At 42.1% G+C, this 21,880-nt stretch overlaps 1 protein-coding gene across 5 annotated transcripts in view; it reads left to right on the forward strand.

Moving 5' to 3' along the window:
* The window catches only part of thsd7ab (thrombospondin, type I, domain containing 7Ab), a 135,611-nt gene that overhangs the window by 32,083 nt on the left and 81,648 nt on the right, over positions 1–21,880 (forward strand). For all 5 annotated transcript variants that reach the window (XM_076736431.1, XM_076736433.1, XM_076736435.1 and 2 more), the window contains exons 2-4: positions 10,539–11,373; positions 16,903–17,151; positions 18,289–18,473. In XM_076736431.1, the coding sequence (XP_076592546.1) occupies positions 10,539–11,373; positions 16,903–17,151; positions 18,289–18,473 (1,269 nt within the window). The remainder of the gene's footprint in view (positions 1–10,538; positions 11,374–16,902; positions 17,152–18,288; positions 18,474–21,880) is intronic.

The following is a 21,880-nucleotide window of genomic DNA, read 5'->3' on the forward strand; positions in this document are numbered from 1 at the left end:
AAATCACCACAAGCTTCACACAGGCATTACTTTTTCCAGGGACTTTTGGATTCCATTACATGGCACAGGTGTTCATGATATTATGGCCACCTCCTACACACCAGGGGTGGAAAAGATATCATAAACTGCAGAAAAATAGATGTCAGATTGGAAGTCTGGTTTATAGGGGCTGCCTGGGTGACACCAAGTTTGAGCCCAGTGCAACAAAACATGTCATCATGCCTTTGTTGTTAGGGGCCTGTCCTTGAATAGCTGCAACCAGTCGCATACATATTGTATGTTTGTGAGGCTGAGATGGAGATGAAATACCACACCCTGACTAGACGAATACCATCCGCAGGGAAAACAAGCGTCCCTGCTGAGAGTTCGTTTCATTCTTTCTCTGGTTTTCTTGCTTACAGTAAAAAGCCTCGAACAGTCCATGTCACTGCTGCTCTCGTAAAACCTGGCAGTGCAGTGTCTCGCAGACCAGAGGGTTTCATCCACGAGGCGGATTCACTGAGCCTCTGACACTCCCTGTGCGGCGCTGGAACTCCTTTCACCCCCATCCCCCTGCTCCAATACCCTTTGCCCAATCACACTCCTTTAGGGGACATCCCTGACCTGTCAGCTCAGATTTGAGTCCACAAATCAACACAAGCAGATGTGGAGCTCCTCAGTGGCCAGTGTTGGAGGTTTTACTGAACAGCTCTTGGGTGTAAATGTGTTTGTAATGTTTGTATCACCTCACTGCAGAACAAGAGCATTCATTTCTTGGTAAATAAAGATAAAAGAGTTTGCTGCAGTGCACACACATATTTATTTTTACCGTGACAGTGATGGCTACGGCCACTGTTATTTGTTCTGTTTTCTCCTCAGCGTCTCTACTTAGAATGCAGAGGGTATTTTTCCCAGCCACGGCCTTTAAAAGTGTTTTGAGGACTTTTTTATTAAGCACATGTGCTTTTTCCTTTTTTACTATAACATTCAGCATCTATTTACACACATTAAGATGATTTGAAGAAAAGCATCATGCCATTCGTGTGTCAGCTCTCTGGATTTTCTGCATGTTTAGGCATCAAAAGTATTAATTGTGATGGAAGCAATTTATTTTCAATCCAGCATGCAGACAATTCCTCCAGAAAGAACAAGGAAACTTTTGCCAGTTATACCTCCTGTCATAATATCATCAATAATTTCTTGTGCACACCAGGCTTTTTTAGAAGAGAAAAATACTCCCTCATTAGTGAGACTGGCTACTGTACGTTGTGACAAACACCAGCGCTGCTGCTGTTGACGGTGGCTAGACATCATTTTCTCTAAACAAACTCGCATTTTGAGTACAGCAGCACAGCATGGGAAGCTCCCTGTTCGCTTGCTAAAGACCAGTGTTAAGCTTGTTTACATCCCTGTTAGCCTCCACATTAGCAGTTGCTAATCTTCCTGGGGTCCACACTGTAAATAATTGTATTCTCCATCAGCTTATAAAGCAGTTGTAAATCCTAAATTAAAAAAACAACCACAGACACAAAACTAGAAGAATGACAATGCAACAATTAGGTGAAAGCAGCCAATGATGATTACAGAAAACAACCAACCGAATTAAAAAAATAATCATCAACACATATCAATAAGTGGGAACAAACTGAACAATGGGTGTACTGAGAGCAGCTTTGTTTGAAGACTTCAATCAGCTTTGTGTGAACATACTGGATGATTCCTCTCAGTCCAGAGCAGGATCATGTATGTAGGTAGAAAGTAAAGGCGTGGAGGTCAATGTGATGGATGTCCATGTAGCATATCTGTCTTCTATGTCAGAGACCTGACTCTGCATCCTGTCACAGACCTTTAACACCGTTTAACACCACCATGACTAACCATGCTGTTAGTGGCACAGATGTTTTAGAGAGTGACAAATTCTTAAAAGATCGGTAGTGACCTCATATTGACGTGATCCATTTGTGTTATCGTTTTACAACGAATTTCTGCTCCTCAAATCGTGAATAATTCCAACATGTCATTGTAGTAAACATCAGTTGAGTTATGTATATATACATTTGCCACATTGTGGTATATTTGTATAAATATCTTTAGGTTGATTTCATGTAGAAAAACTGAGTGTTTCATGGAATCACTCTGCTTTGAATGTATCCTCATTTGTTTTCTTTGAAATCTTTCTGTTTAACTCTCTGATGCAGGCTGTGCAAATCGCTTTGGGTTTTACAAACTTCGTTCTCGGCCTCGGAGCATGAAGCAATGTTTACCTGAGAGGGATGTGTTCTGTAATGGTTGCCAAACTTTTTCTGCTGTGCCCCCCTTTGCAGAAACTTATTTTTACACACAGTGAGACCATGTGTTTAACATTTAGACTGTGTGAAACATGGATGTAGTCTTTGTGACGTTGTCCATTTTTCAGCCCCGGAAGTCGGCAGTTGGTTTGACAAGGTCATGGTTAACGCTATCAAGTTATTATTAAATTGATCACAGAATGAGATACAGTAGGCCACGATCAGTCTAATTAAGCTCAGTGGGTGATAATGATTGATGGTTGATTGATCCATCACCCTGTATGTTTGCTTCACAATAATTAACCAAAACAGCAACAAAAGAAAAACTTGTCAATTTTTACCATGTGGGCAAAGTAGAGACAGGTGGCTCAGTCAGTCACAATCAGGTGGAGAAGCGTGTGGAGAAACAGGAGCGCAGACAGCTCTGTGAGTCCAAACATCACACTGAAGCTTTGATAATCAGCAGCTGTTATACCCAACAGAGACTGCATCGAGCCACTTCATGTTTCCTTCTTCGTCTGAAGCAGTCAGAGTTTGTTGGTTCGTCTCCTTAAAATTTACTTTACTGCTTTTTCACAAACTTCCTCATACTTTGCTAACATGTAGCACCAAAGCATCTATTATTCATTATTCAGCCTTTAGCGCGCTCCCCAGTATAGGCACTATTGATGTACAATGTGTGTTTGGCCTTTGTGTTTGCAAGGAGGTAACTGAAAATATATCTATCCTCATACACACCAGCAAGCTGACATGAAGGTTAGCATGACATGTTTCTCATTTGAATAATACCTGTACAGGTTGGACAATGAAGCACCAGTGGCTCATTTGAATCTTTGGTCCAGTCCGTAATGCTTGGCCTCACACCTTTGTAGAAACTGAAGTTTCTATTGGCAGGTTTGCACTGAAATGGCTGATGTGTAAACAAGCTTCCTGGCTTTGGTCAGTTGATTCATGTATCTTGCTCTGCCCAGCTGTCTAATATAATGGTAGCAACCCACAGCCTTTAATAGAAAATGTGTAGTGCTAGTACTAAACTGTTAGAATTGTGTTCCTTGTGGAACGCTCTGTCCAGAATGGGAACCTACAGCCTCCCTGATCTATTACGAATGTGCCATCATTGGCCACTGATGACGTAACGAGCAGTGTCCCATTTCCAGGGTGAAGAGTCCTTGTAGGTCTGTTCTAAAGGGAGACTATCCAGGATACTTCAAGACTACTGGAAGGCCAAGGGGATTTGGGCCTTTCCGTGAAGTTTGGCAAAAGCATAGAGGACACGTGTCCATGTTGGAAGACTGATGTTTGCAAGATAATTATTGTTATTGTTGCTGTGTGTGTCCTCAGGAATGTGAGCGTCGCCTGGTTTGTTTTGGAAGGACATCGGGCAGCTTACACCGAGGCGTCGTATTGTAATTTTTGCACTCAATGCTTGTTTGCACGTGGATTTAGTCATTCAGTCATGTGCTTGTCATTTATTAGGCTGATATTGAATATGAAAGCGTTTAATGGGAAATTATGGAGTTTATTGATTTGCATCTGAATTTTACAGTATCTGACAGTCCCGACGTTTTCTCTGACAGACCTCTGCACAGACCACTGCTTTTGACTCACAGGAATCCGTGTGTGTGTTCAACACTGACGGTTTAAAGTCAGAATGGCTCATTTGAAATCAGACACTTTCTTCTCAAACGTGCTGGTGTTTTGCTGCCAAACGGAGAGGCAGCGCTGTAAGCAGCAGGTATTTCACTCTGGCTCGGTGCCTGGTCCTGACCCTTTGACTCAAAGAATTTGGAGAATTTCTTTGATGTTGCCAATAGCGGTATCGTCACTACTGAGCGTGTGGGTGTTGTTAGGATTGGAGCAAGTTCTCTCTCATTTATTTTGTCACTCCTCCATCCTCTGGGGGTGTTTATAAGCTAACAAAAAAACACAACCTGTCTGTAAACAACAGAACAACAAGCTAGTCTTCCAGTTTCTGTTGCTTGCTTCTGGCTTCCTCGACTGCTTGTCATGTCTTTCTGGTTCGGCTTCAATTTCAGGTGTTTAAGAAGTGTAATTATGCTGCTTATTCTCACTTGAATGCAAATTCTCCACTAAAAAGAGTAACTGCGGAAGAGACCCTCTTAAAAAGCATTGAAGATGTAGCTTCTGTTTCCTTAGCACACCATATAAAGATCAATATGATGGTTGAATTGTGGTTGTGTATGAATGCACTGAGGCAGTTCAATTAAATTTGCTTCCTTTTCTTAATATTTCACTCAGGAGATCAATCCATGTGAACAAAGACATACTGATTATGTTCAGTAAGTGATTGTTAAACACAGTGGCCCTTATTAAGTTAGCGTATGGAGTAGCTGTACTGTATGCAGAGAGGAGCGCAGATAAAAATTGAGAAGACTGCTTAACATTGTGTGACTTGTTGAAATGTCTGCCTCACAGTTACATGCAGGACGTGATGAATAAAGAGTCATCAAAGAAGCTCCTTCAAGCCATGCGAGCACAATCACGGTATTACAGCTAATGTAATTTAGATCAAGTGTGAGCAGAGAGCCTTAGTCAATGTGGCTTAGTGCCGCACGGCCCAGGGCACCGATCACACTGAATGCAGGCCAGGGTTAACAATCATCCGTGAATGCTAAGCTGCTCAAAAGTATTCCTTCAGATGTTAAGTATTAGCCTCTGGTCTTTTTGCTTTCTTCTCTTACTTTTGCTCTTTTCCACGATAACCTCTGATGCACACTGTGGCCCATTAAGACCAAAAGGCTTATGTCCATCTGGTGCTAAACAGGGATCTTTTGACTGTGCCTCACAAGGAGAAGCATGATGTGAATGGCAAAATTTTCTGCCTGAGAACAGTATGGCTGTGCTCTTTAAACACAGAAACAATGCACAGTTGGCCCCTGCCTCATGCACACCAGATTTGTTTTTGTAGCTCTTGGCAAACAAATGCTCTGCTGAGCTTAATGTGACTCAACATGGCAAGTTCAGTGTGGTAATGCTTAGCTCTCCCGAAGGCTATGCAAACATGCAATTGTTGCATTGTAGCTCACATGATTAATTCTGTCTAAACTGTGAAGTTACATAGAGTGTTGAACACTCAGAAACGCAACATGAAGTTGCTTTTAACTCAAACGGCAGGAAGTAGAGAGTAGTTTGAAAACAATGTGGTTGGGTTTTAAATCCAAGAAGGGTTACATAATCAAACTGACATCTTGCATTGTTGCTGTGGAACTGATGGATCAATTTTCTGGCACATTTGCATGAGATTCATTGCATTCTCTTAATCGTGAAACAAGCTTTTGGTGATTCGTTACGGCTTTTCTGAACCTTAAAATATCACCAAAACACTAAAATACGGTTTGTTTATAAGCTATATCCATAAAATAAATATAGTCATCCGTAAAATCAAACCTCTGTAAAAATCATCTTTCCGAGCTTTGATTTAATCTGACAACTTGACTGAACTCATTCTGGTTTACTGGAACTGTGTGGGAGAACAAACCTTTAGAGACCTGAGGCTTACACAGTATATACATTAACTCACTTTTACCCCTCAGACGGCTGCTTCTTATTACTCTACAGCTTATATATACACTCTGACAATACACTGTAGGAGTTTTGACAGTGTTCAGCTGCTGCTAAGTTTCCATGAAGGGTGGAGGGTTTTCTTAACAGTGCGCCGACCCTGCAGTGCTTTATGAAAACTTAATTTTACTGATTGAGCCAAACCAGCTTGAATTTCATTCAACCTTTTTCATACTGTATAGTTCTAAATGGCAGCCACACTGCCTAGTTTGAAGTCAAGACACTGGTTATGGGATCACGCCAAAGTGCCAGCCAGACAGCCGAGATGATCCCGAGATGAACCCCGACCCGGCCGAGTAGCGAGATACTGTGGATTTGAGAAATAATAAACAAACACAAGCTAGAGAGACAGCGACCCATTCATTAGTGAAGCTGACCCCGCTGGGACAAAGACGCTGTTCATTAAATAGACACTGGAGGCCCAGTCAGAGATCAGGCTCTCACCCCAATAGTCAGGATATCACGCTCCACATATATTGTTCAAAGCAAAGGTCCCCAGGAGGGAGCCCTGGGACTCCCAGGAGACCTGTTGAGGACTCTGTGGAGGCCCCAAGTAAAACAAATCACGGCCAATAAACTTTCAGTAAAGTTTGCTAAAAGTGCCAGCAGAACTTTCCGTGTCTTCTCCGTGACTTTTTTGTTTCTGTTTTATTTTTTTGGTGCCTTCTGGTTCCTTGGTGTTAAAGAGCACTTGGCTTCTGCATTTCTTTTAAAAGAAAGCAAAGCTCTCTGTGTTGTGATTACAGTTAAAGTTAGCTCATTATGGCAGTAAAAGCAGAAGTGTGAGAGAGAACATAATGTCTATATGATCCAATGATTATATTTCTGTATAGCAATTAATTTCATTCCAAGGTTTGCCCATGATTCATTAAAACTTGACAAGTTTAAAGCATATTGTTGTTATCTGCACATTTATTTAGCATTGCTATAAAATCCTAAATGAACAATTCTCCTGTTTGATGCTGTATAATGTTGCCAGCACATTTTCCTCCTTAGATTTCTGGTCAGAGTAGGTCGTCTGGCTAAACGCTCCATCTCCCATACTCTGTCCCCCTCCTCTTATTTTTTCACTGTGCTGCTCATCTCTTACTATGCTTTGTTGTCAACAAAAACAAGCTCAGTGACAGAGGTCGCTGCTCCAGACGTGCATGAATTTTTTATATGTATTTTTGAAGCAGATATTTTAAAAAGAAGGTATTTGGTTGAGCACAGATTTTCAGCAACTCCAACAAGTTTCCAGCATGCAAAGATTTACAGTAATGCTAAGTCTTTTTCCACCTTTGACAATGATTACACCGTGAACATAAATACTGCACTTTAGTGATTTTTGCGTCTTTCTGTTTAATGTTTGCTCACCATACTCACTTCTGATTGAGCTATACACGAATGTGCTGTCTGTTTTATGTGAGATCTGACAAGAATGTAAAGTCTGCAGAGTTTATCAGATCAGAAAGAATGTGTTCGTTGCTGAATGATAAAACTAAATTTACATTTAGATTGCACAGGTTTGAACTCATAAATGCAGTCTGTGCACGCTTCCTCAAGAACATGCACATGCCTGGAAATGTCGAGTTTCACCAAGACGTACATTTCCATATGTTTGTCATGTAGATTTGTTTTTACCCCAATAAAGGTAAATGCAAACAATAAAGGTACTTTCCAATTTCCATGTCAGAAGATGATTAAGATTTTTTCAACAGACCTGATGTACAGACGAGTAATGGAAAATTCTGTGAATGTTTTCTGCTAAACACATGATAAATGGAGGTGAAGCACAGTTTATTTTCAGAATGTCAAATGATGCTGTCAGGCTGCATGCAATATTGAAAAGTTGGCTGTAGGCACCACAGCTATGCGCTGATTTACATTTTGAGAAGACTGACCAAGTTTCATTTTTGTGTGTAATCAGCGTGAGAAAGATCTGACAGAACAGAACATGTCATGTGGGACAAAAGAAACAGAATCAGATGCATCCTTAAAGAGGACAAGACACCAGACTGTTACCGTGCTGTTCAGACCAGGCAGGTTGAATATGGCTAAGCTTTGTTTTAGCGGTGCTTTATTTCACTTCCTCAACTAGAGCGGTCTGATTGCGAGAGCCGTGCCAGAGAATTGTCTTATATAGAAGATAAACTCTGTCTGGGATGGATTAGATTTGGGTGGGAGGTGTTTCATTTTGGCACCGGAGAATCTGTCGGAGTCTGCTGCATTTTAGATTTTGGATGAGTATTTTCTCTGCTGCGTTCTCTTCCTCTGACTGAAAACTCAATATCAGCTCTCGAGATAACATTCACTGAAGGCATAGTCGCCTTTTTCTATTATTGGATTAAAAATAAACATCACATAGGTTGTATGGACTCAGACGAACAGCTGAGAGGATTCATCTGGGGAATGCTAAATGTATTTTACTGTCTGAATCTTGTTTTTAACAGCACCAGATGCCTATAGAAAAACTAAAAATCACTTGATCGGACATTGATTGAGTGTGTTGATACAGTGAGGAGTAAACCAACCGTTTAAATAGCTCTGTGGCTCCTGTGAACGCAGCACCACGTTGACTGAAGACAGATCCTGTCAGCTGTATCAGCAGTCAAGTCCAGAGGCAATCACTGCCGGAAATGTGCTCCCGATTTTCTGCCAAGTCTGATTTTTAACTCTGCATGGGCATGGGTCAACATGAGCTGCCCTCACGCCGACCACTCATTGCCCAGTAAGGGTCCAGTCAGCCTCAAGCCACATGCTAATATAATCAATTACCTGAGGTTAATGTGGGGTGAAAGTGAAGCTGCCCAATTAGTTTGATTTCTTCTCCCTTGTCGCATCAGTAGCCCTCAGATAAGTCAATTCAGTCAATTAGTGTTTTTCAACTTGCTTGGTACCAGCTGAGTTGGGCTGACAGTTTTCAGGGTGTCCTCAAGTTTTCTTTGAGAGACACACAAGTAGGCCCTGCATTATCTATTTCTGCTTTCAGCCATAAACTGAAAAGTTATTCAGGGCAAACCAGAAGTAGCTTGAATGCAATCATAAAATAGTGTGTGCAGATCGCAGCGTGTGGAAGCTGGTCTTTGTTTCTATGTGCAGTGTTATATTTATGTCACCTAGAGTTTTTTAGCCAAGTGAGCAGGCTTTGTAGTTTTCATAGAGATATACCTAAATATACACAAAACAAGCATAATACTGTGTATCTGCACGGAGCTGGTAGGTTTGTTGATGAACATAACAATAAAAGATTTGAGGGCAATGCTATAAACAAGCGACCAGTATCACAAAACATTTCAGCTGATAAAGGATAAAACGGTGTTATTCCATATTTCTCTTACTGACCAAAAGTAACCATGTTTTAGTTCATTTCTTCAACACTTTCTGCCCATTGTTTCCTATGAGGATGTAATGATTTCAGTGTCCAGTTGAAAAGGTCCAGTTATGTTCTTGAAAAGCTGGGAACTGTAGCCTCTAGCAAACATTACTTAAACATGAGTAAATGGCGAATCTGAGCGGCAGATTGATGCATATTTGGTGCGGGAGTGCAAGGTTACAGCAGCAGGACGGCATATGTGTTCATTCCCAAAATACTACAGCGCTCCTCATGTTCATCGTAGTGAAAGAACGCGTTGCCTAGTGCAATAGTGTGGCTCATTGGTGTGTTTTTTTTTTTTTTTAGTAGGATCATTCATTGTTCTTTTCACTGGTTTTGTTGATAGTAATAAAAATATAGAGTATCCTTTAAGGCTGCTGTAAAAAGCCCTCTTCTTCAGACAAGTGCTCTTTCTTATAAACAGATGTATCTCTGTGACCATGTGTGATTATATGGCTGCCTCTGCACCATCACAGTCCTGTTTGCTGGATCTCTACTGCAATTAGTCAGAGAGGATAAAGGGAGACTTGTGTACCGACAAATCAAAGTTTTATCGATGTTTCTGGAAACTCCTGCTGGTTGCCAATAGAGTTGATAAGTGCAGCAGATTACTCACGGCCTCTGTAAATTGGCTTTCAGACACTTTGTTTTGATCACCGATAATCTCCACTGTTCCATGCATTGTATATGCTTTGCCTAATCATCCCTTGCAACCCCTGAAGCACTCAGACAATTTTTTATCATGCACTAAGAACTGTTGTGTCTGACCCAAGAGTAGTGCAAAACAAGGTGGCAGATTACTTTTATTGAATATGAAATATTTTTTGCACTCACACACCATCTGCTGTGGGTTGCCAATGGCTTTTCAACACAATTTAAATCAAGGACCACATTAGAGGAGTCTATAAATTTATTGTCATCCTTGAAGATGCATTATGTATGGTTTCCCTCGGCTGACAACAGGCTCTGAAGTAAACTCTCTCAGTCTTTCTTTAGCATGAGAGCATTTGAAGTGATGTCATAAATTGATGCTTGCATAATATGGATTTCTGTTTTAAAGCACACAAGAGTTTTCAAATGGCATCATTGATCTCCATTGATTGTTAGTAATGTAACTACAGGCTGCTGGTTAGTTCTGCACTTCCTGTGCAATTGTGTCTTGTTTTTATCTCTCAACCTTTCCAATCTCTATTATGTTTCAGCCTTTTCTGGTTTTTTATGATTCACTCCAGAGGTTTCTTACAGTACACAAGACTGGACTTAATCCGAAACTCAAGGGCTTATTGTTTCATATGTTTCATATTGTAATTTGAGCCTGTTCCTCTGTGTCCCAGGTCCATGGGGAAGGTGCATGGGCAGCGACTGTGGCCCAGGTGGCAGCCAAAGCCGGGCAGTCTGGTGTGCCCATGTGGACGGCTGGACGACGCTTCACACCAACTGTGACCAGGGCCAGCGTCCCTCCAACCAGAGAAACTGTTTCCGTGTGTGTGACTGGCACAAAGACCTTTATGACTGGAAACTGGGTGCCTGGAATGTGTGCGTGCCAGTTTCAGCAAGGACCTTTGGGGCCCCTCGACCGTTCACATGCAGTGGAGGCGAAGAGGGCATTCAGACCCGGGAGGTGGGCTGCATACTCAAGTCAGACGGGTCTCCAGCAGAGGATGCCATCTGCGAGTACTTTGAGCCCAAGCCTCGCCTGGAGCAGGCATGTTTGATCCCTTGCCCCCAGGATTGTGTGGTTTCCGAGTATTCGCCATGGACTTCCTGCTCCAAAACGTGTGGAACAGGCCTCAGGAACAGGGTCCGTAGTGTCCTAGTTCCTCCGCTTTTTGGAGGCGCAGTTTGTCCCAACCTAACTGAGTTCCAGTCTTGTAAACTGGGGCCTTGCACAGGTCCAGAGGGCATGTACAGTCTCAGGGTTGGACCGTGGAACCCCTGCACCCTCCTACCGGCCCGGACAACACGCCAAGTTAAGCGCAGGAAAGGAAAAGGCCAGGGGCTGAGGGAGAGAGCAGGAGTCAAAGATCCAGAGACCAGGGAGCTTATCCAGAAGAAACGGACCAGGAATCGCCTGAACCGGCAAGAGAGTCCATTCTGGGACATCCAGGTGGGCTACCAAACTCGGGACGTGACCTGCATACATAGGAATGGGAGTGCCGTGGGACGCAAGTGAGTGGCAATCTATCCTTGTTAATGTGACAGTAAAGTGAATATGTTTTTTTCCACACCACTATTTATTGATCCTTCAATTTTCTTTCCAACACGATGGTGAAAGATGTGTCAGAATTATAGCTTAAGAATAAACACTCATTTTAAAATAAGGCTTTCTTATAGCCCATAACAGGCCTTTATCTGATCTATGTTTTTTGTTTTCTCTGTATTATTAAGTGTTTATTGTCAGTATTTCTAGGCCTCTATTTTTGTCTGCAAGTCTACTCCTCATGTTTCCATGTACCTTTGACGTTTATGTGTACTGGTCCTGAAGTCAGTGAGTTTCTAACAGCTAAACATGATGCCAAATTTGTTCTCTTGAAAGTTTTTCTTCTGCCTGTCAGGAGGTGACACGTAGGGGAGGATGTTTATCGTCTGTGTCTTTGTCACTAACATGCTGTCAGAGCAATGAGGCACAACTACCACAGTGTATTTGATGTCAACTTCCGAGGATGGAAGTGGCAGAGCAGCTCATTTTATGACATGAGATCAATCTTATCCACGACTTTTGTGGCACTTCTCAAAATATTGTGTTGGATTTTGTCCTCCAGCTTTGAATGGATGCGTTCCAAGAAAAGTGAACAAATCAAGTGTCTCTCAGAGGGTTTGATGTGCATTGCCATGAAGTCAAATTGCTGCAGAAAATCTTCCATTAATAGTGATGGGAAGGTTTGTGTAAAGAGTAAAGTTACAACTTCCAGGGATGCTAAAGGCTCAGTTCACCCAAATCACAAAAACAAACTGATTTTCTCTCATGCCAAGCAGTGCAGACCATATCAGTTTAGTGTGCTATGGTTCTGCTTACGCAATGCCAGGGTGCAGTGAAAAAATCACGTTGATTTAAAATCGTTTTTGTTCGAAAGAAGCAGGCAATAAAACAAGTCAGTAATTTTGAAGAGTATCATGTAAAAGTGTCAAAATGGAAATCCATCAACGAATCGTGGCTTGAATAGATCCATGAATTATGCCTTCAGTGGGTACTATTATCTAAAAGACATGCTGTAATTATATATACAAGTACTTCCATTTATAGTGTTGGTAAACCCAGCGGGATCTAACCTCTGGCCCTGACATTATTATTGGTGTGAGCTACAAAGTCACACTCTGTGACTGAAAATAAGATAGATCAAATGGCTCTCGATCCCCACTCATGCCTCTTCAGAAGTCTGCTGAAAATCAGCAAACATTAAACATTTACTCCCAAGAAATGAATCTGCCACCAACAGCTGAGGACACATCTGATAGGAAGGCAATGCAAACACAAACCAGGACAGTAAGACAGACAAAATGTATTCTCACTGATTGGTTAATTGATGTTATCACTCATTATACTTACTGTAGTGACTCCATTTGCACTTAACCGCTTCATATATCTTGAAAGGATTAGATAGTTATCCTATATTAGAAAATCCAAGTGTCATAGAGCTGCAGCGGCAGCCAGCAGCATGAGCGGAGGGAGGGGGCAGTTCACAGCATGTGTGAGTAGTGATTGACAGATGTCAGACACTCCCTCAGACGCTCCTCTGGCTCTGATTGGTTGTTTTGAGTCGGGCACGGTGGATTCTTGCAAATCGCAGTAGGAGCAGTAGGTGGGACCAATGGAGCCGTTTTTTTTTTTTTTTTTCACAGATTACATGTTTCATGTACTGCTGTCTGGGCATAGGGACAGTTTTAGCAAATATGACAAAAAAATACTTTTATACAAGTTACCCACTGCAGCTTTAATGCAGCCAAATAACATTAGAGATATAACCCTACCCTTCAAACGCTGATTAGAGTCAGAGTAAGGGTTGGTTGGGGTTGAACATCTGAGAAAATGACCACTGGGAATTTGGGAGTTTGAAAAAAGGTTTTAAAAGCCACCTTCCCACTGGTTTGAGACTCATCTATAATCATTCCCCTCCTGCAGTGGGTTTAACTACATCAGTAAGCATGGACGTAGCCGAATGCAGTTTCCTTTTTCTGCTCCCTGTTGTAATTGCAGCTGAAGTGACACACGATTCTGAAATTAGTCCCCTGTTTGATTATAGCGAAGGTAAGAAAGCTGCTTCAGCAATTCAACACATACAGTTGTGCCAGAAGACATAACATCCTGCTGTAGCGTTGATCTGTTTCGTGTGGGTGGGAGAGCAGCCATTCGTACGGGGTTATTCCTCTTAGGTTGTTTTGACAGTTACCAAACAGCTTCACCTGCATTACCACCACCCTCTGGATTGTGCACTTTCACTGATTTGCACGGACCCCCAGGAACTGGAAAAAGATGATATTTATTGTCGAATATGTGTTGTTGAAATGCTGTTAAAATGGACTTTTAAACTAAGATTTGTAGACTGTTTGCCTGTCAGTCAGTCTTTTTGGGTGTCCAAAGGCCCTACAGAGTGACGCCCTTTTAAAGTTTTACTTTGGTTCTTCAGTTTTGCAGGCATTTCAAAACATATTACTCAATGCAAACTTTTACAGAGAACATCATTTCGTAGGATGTTTGTTGTGTAGTCACTTCGTGTTTGCCATGTTTCTAGTTAATTGGCTAAATATTTCATCTCTCACCCACTTTATCCTCAAAGGAAAGAAAAGTTGGATTACCTACGGTCAATATAACAACTAACAGCCAGTGTTGTGGAGGCGCTGAAGATCTGAAGCTTTTGTCCACCTGTCAGACAGCTGGTAAATTGAGGTTGATGATGACTATATTTAACCAAAAAAGAAAAGAAAACCATCAAGTGGTAATCAGTGAATTCTGGCTCTTGTCACAACATTTATCAATGTTACTCTTAACAACTCTCTGATGTCTGTATTAGAGGTAATCAGCTACAAGCGCCTTTCTGTGGATCTATCATCTCTTTTCTGTTCCTCGGCTGACGGTAACTTAAAATGTCATCGCTGTTCCCTGGAAACGTGGATTTGGGGTGTTCACAAGGTTTCTGATCTCCAGGAAAGAATCAGTGACAGTGTCAGTAGAGCAAGCCTCCATTCACATCGCATTATCTGTCACATGCCACTGTACTCCAAGATTTGATCAATTATGTACTAAATCTATTCATTAATGCTTTGTTGGCGCCGAGCTCTCTGCAGTGGCTGGGATCAAATATTTCAAAGGAACCGTGAAAACAACTCACATGCCCTTAGGAGCATAAATATTAATCCCTGACTTGTTTATTTCTTGTTCTGAAATATTCATAGTTGTTTTTGCCACTTTCGGAAAAGTGGAACAAACTTCCCAGTGAAGCATTAACCCAGCCGTATCCGAGCCAGACGCTCTCCGAACATCTTGCTCCCTTCATTTCCAATTTCGTTTGATGAACATCTGTCATTGGGCCTTTCACTATCTCCTTAGTCCTCCGCTCGTCCCAAACAGGCCACTTCCTCATAACTCACTTCTCTGCTCGTGTCCTATTAATCAAACTTGCATCGTGACCTTTTGAAATGTTGCTGCTGCTGTGCCACCGAACGAGTTTCTCATGTTACATCATTGTGTTCAGCGTTTGTTTCATTTTTGGCATAACTTGTCCTCTCAGACATTTTTTTCCCTCAAACTCGTAAAAAGGCTTCTTTAATCACTTGACCCACTTAGAATTATGTTTTTAGACCATTTCAGTCATGCTGTTTTGATGGATGCAGCTCATGTAATGAGCCTACAAGTGTTGAAATATGGAGACTTTCTGACTGCTTTTTTGGAGTCTATTGTTGCAAGTCACTGTGTAAAACCTACAGCCTTAAAAATGAACATTTTTCAGACATCTTCTTACTTATTTAAATAGCGAATGATTGTGTCCTCATTCTGTCTGAATGACTGAGATGAAGAAATAATGACTTCTTTTTGCAACTTTGAAATCTCCACAAAAATGCTCGGGCATGCACACAACAAACGGCAAAGGCTCAAAGGATCCAGCTGCAGCAAAAATGGGTCATTGGCTGCATTAGGGGCTTTTTAAAACACAAGAAGTTCCATCTGAGACAGGAAATCGAGCCATCACCCTCAGCGCGTCACATTCACTGTTTAAATTCCACATTGTTTTCCTCCGATGCAGAAAGAGCCGGCACACCGAGCGTGTTTGGCAGAAAAACAAAACTAAGATTTTTCACAGTGTCACTTCAGTACCGCTTCAAAGACTGCAGGAGACACAGTAGTTAAAAGACGAAGAAGAAAAAAAAAACACCGGCTCCTACTCGCCTCATACATTTCCTCATTTATACCAAAAGTCTGAGTTGCTGGAGGTGAAGTGTGGTGGCAACGTCTAAATGAGAGGTTTCTAAATGAAGCAGAGCTGTAATTAGCACTAATAGCTCGTCAGCTGCAACGCCTCAAGGGGAAAGACATCCAGACTGAGCAGCAGAAAGCAGTCGGCTTTAGTTAGAACAAATTTCTAATGATTCGGTAGAGGCCCAAAGAGGACGGGTTATTCATTACATCTAAATGCTATTTAGATGATCAAAAGATGTGCGTGAGCAATTGATCGGAGGTTGTTTTGGTTTTCTTAAGACTTCAGGATACACACACCAAGCCACAGAACTCCCGTTTTACTCCTCATGTGAAACTGAATCTGCAGTGCGTATGCTGATGAGAGGAGTTCGTGACAAAATGTGGCACCAGTCAAGGGCAGAGAGTTTAAGGTGAAGCTTAGCACACCACTGGTGGTGTCACATATCTGTTGCTCTAACGTGTTCAAAGACCATAAACTGTGGCTTTAAGGCATCTTGGCACATTGGCATTAAAATGGCAGCGAGAGGTACCTGAAAGATTTAATGTCACTGTAATGAGGCGTCAGGCAGGTTCCATGACTCTCTTTACCATAAATATGCTGTGACCAGCTAATGCCAGAGGAAAACGAAAGTATAAAAGGATTTACCTTTGGAGTGCTCTAAGCCTTATTTGGTTACTGTTCATATTTGATTTTCAAGCCCAGATTTGTCTCCTAATGGAGAAAATCCCTCGTTTTGATAAGTGATTAATCATTTCAGTCATTTATCAAGAAAAACTCCGAAACACCTGCTGGTTTCATCTGTATTTTGCTCCCTTTGTTGGGCTTGGAGCATCGTCGGATGAACTTCCTCACTTTAAATAAAAGAGCTGCTCATTCACCTTCTTCCTGAGTGTTAGATCAGGAGATCAATATCTCTGATATCTCTAATCCAAATACACTAAAGCCTGTAGCCAATTAGCTTAACTTAGCATAAAGACTGGAAGCAGGTGGTAACAGCTAGCCTGGCTCTGTCCAAAAATGAAATAATCTGCCTATCAGCACCTCCAAAGCCACATTCTTTCTCGGCCAGCAGCACTGACTTCATGGACTCTTGGCCTGAGTAAATCTATTGCATGTATGGATCATTGTCCTCTTATAGTCCGAAACATTGGGGTTCTAAGCAGAGAAAACTGGTGTGTTTTGAAATTAAAATCTTTAACATTTGCGCTGCTCTAATTTTACACAGATCAGTCTCATTGCTGTACCCCCACTCATTCCTGCACCCCTCCTCTTTATCCTTTGCCAGCCTGTGCACACCAAGGGAAATGCCGCTGACCGTCCAGTCCTGTGTCCTCCCTAAGGACTGCCAGGTAACTGACTGGACCGAGTGGGGCCCCTGCTCCAAAACCTGCTTGGACCCCGAGTCTCCCAAAGGCAATCGCACTCGGAGCAGACAGGTGCTCCAGTTCCCTGTGGGCGAGGGGGCGGAGTGCCCACCGCTGGAGGAGTCGGAGTCCTGTGAACCTCCGGGTGAAGGTGTGCCGCCCTGCGCCACGTGAGTTCCTCCAGACAACGAGGGAGGGGGGTGGGAAGCACAGCAGGGAGAAATTTGGGTGAAAGTGTAGATGTGTTTTTCATAGCATAGCACTCGACAGGTGCTCATGTTTCACAGGGATACAATTGCATGTTAGGTTGTGATAATACCCTCCCACTTGGTTACAGCATTGGGAAGACTGCAACAGTATGAATCACACAGCAGGGATTCATTCTCTATTCCAGCAAAGTTCAGGCAGAAATACAGTAAAACTAAAGGGTTTGGTATTCAACCTGGCTGAGGCTGCACACGCTTCCTGTTCACCTCCCTTCACTCATAACACCAAGCTAATTTGCTCTCCTGGGTGGCCTGTGTATGTGTGTGCATGTGCGTGTGTGTGCATATGTGCGTGTGTGTGAAGGAGACAGCATATGGAGACAGATCCATATAAGTGTTTGGGCTGGAGCCAAACACAAAGTAGAGACAAATGGAGGGAGACTGCAAGGATATTTGAGTTCCACACACACACTCACAACGATTCAAAATGTAGGCTCACAGATGGCCTTCATCCCCTCAGTTTCATCCTATATCATCTTTACACAGCTATCACCAAAATCCTTGTTCATACTGTTGTCCTGGAGAGCGTTTGACTCTCTGCCAGACCGGCCCACGATACATGCTTTGTTTTTTGTTTTTAGAAATGACAAACGTTTGATTTTAAAGGTCCTTTTTGTTGTCCAGTGACACTTCTTACTGTGCCACCATATTACGACATTACTGCCAGCTATTCATTGTTATATACAAAAATAACCAAAAAAATTCACTCGTGTGTATGAAAGTCTGTTCTGTTGGATAAACAAATGTTTAAACTGAAGGTTGAACAGAGGTGAAGAAACTGAATTAGGTGGTTTGAACAGTGTGCTGACTGCCCACATCCCTGAGAGTACTTGCATATTTTATGTACTGTACTTCTGTAAACTGAGAAGTGTAGTTCATGACGTTTTTTATACAAACAGGAAGACTAAATTGGTTGCAATAATGCGACACATGTTTCTGTGCTAAAGTTAGGTCTGCAGATTGCAAACATGCTGTACTTTGACTCCCTGTTACACCCACACACAATGCGTCCCTGCTCTCCCATGTTCTCTTTCTCTGTAGTTTCACCTGGAGAACCACAGAGTGGAGTGACTGCCGGGTTGACTCGTTGCTAAGCCAACAGGACCGTCGACGTAGCAACCTGACAGGGCTTTGTGGGGGAGGCCTGCAGACCAGGGAAGTTTATTGCGTCCAAGCCAATGCTGAGCTCCTGAAATACCTCAACGACCTCAGAGAAAAAGACAAAGGTAAGAGGAAATAAAGGAAAAATTACACCCATCCCTCTGTAACAATGTCCTCGAGATTTGTTGTTAGCTGTCTGCATTCACTTCCATATCCTGTATAGCTTGGAAGGTCAAAAATGGGATCTGATGTGAGTTCTCTCTCCTTGAGTTTAAACCAATACATAAATGATAAAAGTAGACCCCCAAACATTTGTCTCATAGATGGAGCTAGTGATGTCACAATCTGATATGTCTTATTGGTGTGAGCATGAATATTTAACTTATATTATGTAAATCAGGCATTGGCCATGACGTGACCAATATGAGAAAAAAGTGGTATCGGCTGGTACCCTGAGCAGAGGAAACAGTTAGGTTGATGCATCCCTTTAAGAGAACATCAACATCTCCTCATAGACGTCTACCTTAAGCCGTGGGTTGTGAAGTTTATTCTCTGAGGCTAAACGTCTTTTTGATGCTCATCTTAATGCAGAGGGAATTGTCGCCTTGCATTATTTGCACAAAATTGACAGCCAGAGTGTTTTTGCAGTCTGTGTTTATTTGCCTGAAGCAGCCAGTGAACAGCTGTACAGATATTAGCTGTAGCTATACAGCAACATATGTATGCGCAGAGTGTGCCTTTGTTATGTGACTCAACCTCTGACTGATGTCAAAAACCAGGTTCTCCAGTTCCTTGTTGTTTTCCTCCAGACACCTCTCCTTTACTTCCTATAGTGTCTCTGTGCGTTCATTACTGTGAGAAACTCAGATTTTTCCTGAAGGTGAGACACGCTCAACTTGTGAGGACACATCTTCACCTCAGTTCACGCCCTCCAGAGCAAATGTGAACGCACCCACTGACTTCTTTGCATCGACTTAATATGCAGTCACACCACCAGTAAAATGCGTCTTGTGTTCAGTCTGGGCACACACTGAAAGAGGGCATAAAATCTGCACCATATGGAGCCTTAGTGCAGTGTTAAAGCTGCAGTCGGTAAGATGGAGAAGAGAGCAGACTTAGCCTGAAAATTTGAACCGACACAAATTCCACGTCATTCCCCCTCCCTCTCCGCTGCACTCATGCCCTGCCTCCAAGCCCCTCCTCCCTGCGGCGTCTGTGCGCTGTCGTGACAATCAGTAACGTTAGCCTTAGCATCGGAAACAAGCTAACTCTGCCCAGCCGCTACATCACAGTCGCCAACATACCGTACGCGCTGCGAAGTGTTACTTTAAATATCACCATATTAGCTTTATGGTTATTTGTTGTCTTAGCCGTGTATGCTGTTGTTGGCAGCGGCGGTTCTCTTGCTCTGATTGGTTGTTTTGTGTCGGGCGTAGTTGATTCTTGCAAATCGCAGTAGGAGTAGTAGGTGGGACCAATGGAGACGATTTTTTTCACAGATTACATGTTTCATGTACTGCTGTCTGGGCATAAGGACAGTTTAAGCAAATATGACAAAAAACTACTTTTATACAAGTTACCTGCTGCAGCTTTAAGGAAGCTGTATGTAAACAGGCCACCTGTCGAATTCATACTCCAAACAAATTGGGGCCAGCACCACCCCTATCATAAGAAAACTGCCCCTCCCCTCAGTCTTAGAAAACATATTAACAGCAGTTGGGTCCATCCAAATGTATTGCAAATTTGAATGACATTTTGAGAAAACAAAAAAGAAAATGTAAAAAGAATCTTTTTTCGATCCACTGAGATTATTAGGAGTCAGTTCATCATGATATGCAGCATGTGGCACCAATTCCCCAGTGAGAAAACCATTATACCACTGCAGAAGAAGAGGGCCAACAAGATGATGTAATTAAGAGTGCCAATCAACCTCAAACTGTGGAAAAGAATGGAGAAAACACAGTGGAAATATGTCGTTTCTGTTTGTCTCGTGAGGAAGATCTGTGTGGAGCGATGAGGAGATGTTAAACACAGTAACTCTTTAACGAAAAAAAAAGGCATAAAACACCTAAAGTGATCATGAAAGCTTTTTTGCAAATTAACGTGATACATCAAAATACACATAAAAACGTTGATGAAAACACGACTACTATCACTAACATCATATAGTCAGCTATGTTTATGAGCTATCATGAAATAGCTAACAATAGCATTAACTGCTGTTTACTAGTCAAGAAGCAACGTTCAGCATCAAACTTCGTCTCTTTACCCACCGTGACCTGTCTCCCGTGGTGGAAAGCAACACCAGTGTGTCTGTTTACTGTTCCACTGATTGACTACCTGTCCTTAAATGGTCTAACAGGGTGCAGCACCGTCAGCGTGATTAACAGGCGGGTAGAATAAACCCTGAGGGCAGCTGTACTTCTATCTCCTCTCATGTTGGACTGAGGGCAGGCAGAGTGAACACTGTGACGCACTGTTGAGGTACAAGGAGGAATTAAAAGACAGGACCATGTGGGGCTAGCCAGTTAGCATGCTAACTTCAGTAGATATCTGTGCAGCACAATGCACAGACATCTTTGTTATAATGTCAAAACTGCCATTTATTCACATTCTGTTGATATAAGTTAATTTTTGAAAGTTTTAAAGTAAAATTCTCATATATGGCTCCTTCAAAGCCCCTGAAAGCTTGGCTCTGATTATCTGGTATTTTTCCATATGGCTCATGGTAAGAAGCAGGTTTTCAGGGCCGTACTGAATACATTTTAACATATATGTATTATTCATGTTTAAGCAGGCATTATCATGCAGAAGTTGCTTGATGCTACAGGGTTCATAATCAAGATTTTCCACAGGGTTTTGAATGGATCTGGAGGACAGTTATGCTCCAGCAAATCTTAATAAAACATATGTATGGAAGTCACAAGTTCAGATTCTTAAACCAGTTAGAAAATTGTAGCAGAGAGCTCATGGAAGCGTGCTCTTCCTTCTTTCGAAACGCTGCTGCTCTCAGCGATTTAACCAATGAAAATGTCTTAATCCACTAACTTTGTCTGCTGCTTTTTCTCTGTGTTTTTATTTCAGTCTCTTGCCTGCTGCTCTTTCCTACATCTCCACTGTCCTTTTATTTTATCGTTTTGTTAAGGAAATCCCTTTTAATCAGTTTCACGTCTTAGTTGTACTGATGGGAGGAGGCTGTCAACCATCTTCCTTCTATGCTGTAACCAAAGTCAACACCACAGTTGCATACATCAAGTCTTACAGCAGCACACAGCCTGAGACAAATCAGCTGAATTCTCCAGTGTAACTCAAATAAATTTGATCAAGCTCTGTTACATGACAACTTACATCCCCCAGCCCCCACGCAGTGTATAAGAACTGCAGTCCCTCGGTGGCTGTATCGCAGATAATTGCATATCAAATGCTTGCAACAGATATAAGCCTACATGTTGACTCAATTCATGTACAAACGCAGTACAATATTGCATGCGTTAATAATCATTCTAGTGTTTTTATTATATTCTGTCTTCGA

Source organism: Chaetodon auriga, chromosome 8 (assembly GCF_051107435.1).
Source record: "Chaetodon auriga isolate fChaAug3 chromosome 8, fChaAug3.hap1, whole genome shotgun sequence".
NCBI classification, from domain to species: domain Eukaryota; kingdom Metazoa; phylum Chordata; class Actinopteri; order Chaetodontiformes; family Chaetodontidae; genus Chaetodon; species Chaetodon auriga.